Here is a 4821-nt window from a genome sequence, read left to right as displayed (position 1 = left end):
ATCAATTTGTTGATGAGAGTGGGAGAGAGGGAGTTATAAAAAATGACAAAAAAAGAACATATAAAAACTGTACAATGCTTGATATCGCTAATGAGCAATATTACTTTTTAAAAAATTTTGAACCATAAAAATTTTAGCGTCCCAATCTTTAAAACAGTATTAGCCAAATTAAAGAGCATTGTCGTCAAAATACTACAAGCGTCTCACTTCTGTCTCTCCAATATTATTCAATATTTTGCAAAACACAACCATACTCAACAAGTTTTGAGAGCACTATCGCGCTTTGTAAAAAAATGTCTCCTTCTTTATTCAAATTCTCTCCCTCGTTTTGTTTTTCAAAAAATATTATGATGAATATTTTAATTGGATGTATTAGAAAATGAATAGGGTGAAGTAGATTGTATTTGAAAAATGGGTAGCAAAAACTTAAAGAAAAATAGTAATTTTCCTTAAAAATTTTGACTTTATTTTTCGTGTGGAGATAAATTAATAGTTTCTAGCAAAATAAAAAATAATTACAAAAAGAAAAATATATATACGTTAGGAGAACTTAAATTCTTAGAAAAATTACAGCCAAGCTCAAACCAAGATTTGCTAAGAAAAAGCCATTACAATATGGGAAAATTTTTATTTGATCGTCAATAAGAATGATACAAGATGACCCACCTCAAAGACACCAAAATCACTCAATGGAAAAATAGATTTAGTGCTCGTTTGGCTGGCACGTTTCTGAATCACGTTTGACGTTTGTGTTTTTTTAGTTTTTTTTTTTTTTTTTTCCTTCGCATTTCCAGCTCTTTTTCACTGTAGCAGTTATTGTTCAATGAACAGTAGCCGCAATAGTTGACTTTTCAGCACAAATTTCACTGTTTACGAACCCACAAATTTCACTTTTCAGTAACTTTTTCATTAAAAATGGGTCTCACGATACTATTCACACATTTAAAAATGATTTTGCTACAGTATTTTTCAGTTTTCAATTTCAGTTTTTAGTTTTCAGCTGTATCCAAACGGACCTTAGAAGTGACTCCAAAGTCCAACTCCATTGAGAAGAAAAAAAGGATTGGTATCAAGAGGAGAAAACCATTGTTTTTTAGAACTCATGCTTAGGATCCAATGGTAGATGTCAAAGGAAATCTAATTCAAACTAGTTCAAGTTAGATCCAGGCTAGAGACTACTCTTTCTAGGGGTTTCAGATGACGACTTGACTAACACTAGAGGAAAAGATAGAACGGGTTTGGGCTAATGCTATACCCACAACAAAGACAATGAAGAATACTATTGAGGGTAATGAGAGACCAACAAGAATGCCTAAGAAAAGCCCATAAAAGAGTTAAGGAAGGTTCATGTAGCTAGGCTCATGGCAAAGTTAAGAAGGACTCAAGCGTAGGTTAGCCTAGAGGTAGTAACATGCGCGTGCGCGCACACACACTCTCTCCCTCAAATTTAACTAAAATTTACGAAATGTAATTTGCAATACTAAATTTATTTTCATCCACTTAAATTTTCATCAACATCACTAATTATTGTAAATAACTTTTTACGATAATGGTTATAAAATTTTTTTTAATCATTTATTAAACTAATAAAGTTCATTTACCCATACATCTTGAAGTAATTAAATTCTTTCGAGGTACTATTGATGTTGCAGTTTCTTATCCAAAAATAGGAATCCATCAGTCCATAAATTTATTTATTAGAAGTCACGCCTTTCCTGCAAAGCCACCTATCCAATAGGTAAGTCAGTGTATCATATTTAAAAATGTATTCCTTGAGCATGAGTCTACCGCAACTTTGAAGTACTTTACAGTTTTTAGACTGCAAAAATTCAACCCTACTATTCTACTGATGAACTGTTGACTGTTGACCTTGGCACTGCTTATGACTTGTCAATGCCAACCTAATTTACTCCACTTCAACTTAGGTTTCAACAGTGGATACTGTGTCCAACGCCATTGCACAAAGCACCATGTAACCTCTCTGGTACGCGTGTGGGGTTAAAAAAGTCTCAATACAAGCAGGCCTTGCTTCGAGATTGGTGCACCCAAAAGAAAGAAGCAAACCCCACTTTTCTAGCTTTATCAATCGTGTTTAGAAAATACATACATTTATATCTCTTCAGCGACAAACCGAGGCAAAGCAAAAACCCTGAACAAAGTAAAAGATAAATGATGCAGAAACCAAACAAAAAGTAAACCCATTTATCCTTTTCTCTCATACTTACCTTACCTCTCTTTGTCCTTTTGTCTGTTACTGTGAAACTTCGTTATCTGGTCTGGTTTGCTTTCTTTTTTACCAATGCAATTTGTTTTTGCTTTGGATCCCATGCCCCCCTATTCTCCACTTTTTTAAGTTTTACTTCACTCACACAGTCTCTCTCTTCCTACTCTTTTTAAATTGGTAGTAAGCCCACGCTCACTTCCACCAACTAAGAAAGAAAGAAAGAGAGAAAGCAAGAGAGAAAGACACTCTACATTTTAAAACCTTTGAGGCTCAGCTCAAGTCAATATCTCCCAGATTCTAACACCTTCAACAGATTCCACTACCATAATGGAAGTAAGACAATTTCTTTAGCCAAATCTTATGCTATTTTTTCTTGTTCTTGTTAGTTATATATAATAAAATGAATGTTGTTGTTTTTGAGTATAGGAATACTATAGGAGGAGTCATGTTCCAGCTTTTGGGAGCTGGGATTGGAACGAGGACTTGCCATTCACTCAGTGCTTTGAGTCAGCAAGGCAAGCTGGGTTGCTTCGTTACAGTTACTCTGAAGAGCGCGATTTGTATGTTGCTGGTGATTTGTATGAGAACAATGTGGTCACCCCCGCCATGATTGTCGTTCCTCGCCGAAGGGTAAGCCAATTAAACCAAACCAACCCTTTAATTTGTATTGCACTTTGAAACTAGTACTTCCTATATTAATTTTCTTTTTTTTTTATGAGACTAATTTTCTTTTCTAATTCCTTAAGCAGCACTGTTTTTTCTTTTAATTATTTTTCTTTTAGTAATAGTAATACTGTTAAAGCGTGCAAATCTGCTTTGGAAAGATGAAAACAGTTCTCATAAACTGTGCAAATTTGCTTTGAGTTACATACAAGATGCTACTTTTCTGATTTTCTTCTATTTTTTTTAGCATGGGCTACAAATATTGTAGTGGTTGTGATGATATTTAACTTTTCTATAATATATTATTTGTTTTTCGATATATGTGCGGTTAGAGGGAAATCATCGGGAGTATAAATACAATTTTCTTGCATGAATCTGAATGCAATCAGCATTTATTACCATAAATATCACAATTATCGAGGTCATATAAGGTATTAATTAAGGGTAGGTAATAAATTGGTAACAGTCCCATATGAAAAATCAATAATATAAATCCTTACTCGAAAATGAAAAAATACAGTTCCCAACTCAAAAATGTAAATGAAAAATGTCATGACTCATGTGAGTGTAAGACTTTTATTGCTTTGGAAAAGATGATGGGCACTCGTTAGGTTTGTGGAAAGGATACAAAAATTCATAAAACTTGCTACTTTTCATGCGTGATTATTTTACTGAAAGGATAGAACATGGTAGGGAAAATGCAACTCAGCTTTTTCAAATGCTTTCCTCTTTTAAGTGAGACCCACATAATTTTCATATATACCACATGATTACATGATGAGGTTGGAGAAACATGCAAAAAAATAAAATAAAATAAAATAAAATGTAAATTAATTGTAGCACTAGAAGCTAGGATAATTTAAATGCATGTGAAACTAGTTATTATGTATCTAGAATGATGATAATGACTGGTGTGAGGGTTTGATGATTATAGACAAAAGTCCGTGACCCATATGTGAAGGAAGGAAAGAAACAAAGCTGGAACAGTGACGTGAAGGAACCACTGAGTCCCTCTCCTCCACCGAGGCCAACCCCTAAACCTGTGGACGAGGACTTGTACAAAATCTCACCTGAGCTCCTTTATGCAAAATCCAAAAAGGTAGAACCTCAAAATCCCTTTTTTTATTTAGTCCTTTAAATTTTTTTATATGCTTTATATATTTCTACAAAATTGTGCTTAATTAATTGTAAGAATAATGCGTTAGACGTGCTTGCAATACCTAATTATGCTTAATTTTTTGTACAAGAAAGGTGTGATTGTAAAGGATGCTCACCCTTTTGTGTAGGTTTATTTTCTTTTTTAATAGTCTTTAATTCATAAAAAAAATATTTTACCTTACGAATTTATGTTGCATCTAATGTTACATCATTAAAAAATGTAAATAATGTGTTACTTTGTATATACACCATTAGATTTGAAAAATAAAATCTTAATAGTAAAATAAACTCTAAGTGTATTCTAATCTTCTTCATTTTTATTTTTGGCAGAAGAGAGGATTGAGATTGTTTTCAAGCTGCTTGCTGCCAACTTGTTTTGAATGAAGTCGCGAGAAGCCTGTTATAAGGAATATGTACATATATGAGGGGAAACCAAAAAAAAAAAAAAAAAATAGTGGAAGCATATACTTATTTATATGGTGTCTATGTATTTGAGGGTTGGTTATTTTAATGGATGTCTGCGGAGATTTTTGCTCCAAAGATCGTTTTTAATTTAATCTTATGGCTTCAGGAGGAGGCCCACTTCTTTTCAAATTAGGGGGTTAATTTTCATTTGAATCTTTTGTGTTGACTGTTGCGGTATGGAGAGCAGTGTTAGATTGATAATTTGGGTGGGGATTCAGTCATGTATGGGAAGAGCAATTATGAACTCATGCTCGTATGGTACGAATATCCCTTTGGAAAAAGGAAAAGCAAAGTATCCATTTAAATTTTTA

The 4821-nt window shown here is 33.3% G+C and overlaps 1 protein-coding gene across 1 annotated transcript; it reads left to right on the top strand.

Moving 5' to 3' along the window:
• Positions 1–2137: 2137 nt before the first annotated feature.
• Positions 2138–4821, top strand: LOC112003388 (uncharacterized). The gene is made up of 4 exons (XM_024035576.2): positions 2138–2557; positions 2651–2854; positions 3822–3986; positions 4376–4821. Exons 1-4 carry the CDS (start codon positions 2552–2554, stop codon positions 4427–4429), a joined length of 429 nt encoding a protein of 142 aa, XP_023891344.2. The 5' UTR covers positions 2138–2551; the 3' UTR covers positions 4430–4821.

The sequence above is a fragment of the Quercus suber genome, unplaced genomic scaffold (genome assembly GCF_002906115.3).
Source record: "Quercus suber isolate HL8 unplaced genomic scaffold, Cork oak 2.0 scaffold_146, whole genome shotgun sequence".
Classification (NCBI taxonomy): domain Eukaryota; kingdom Viridiplantae; phylum Streptophyta; class Magnoliopsida; order Fagales; family Fagaceae; genus Quercus; species Quercus suber.
Note: the sequence above shows the minus strand (reverse complement) of the source record. Positions and strands in the feature narration are given on the sequence as shown.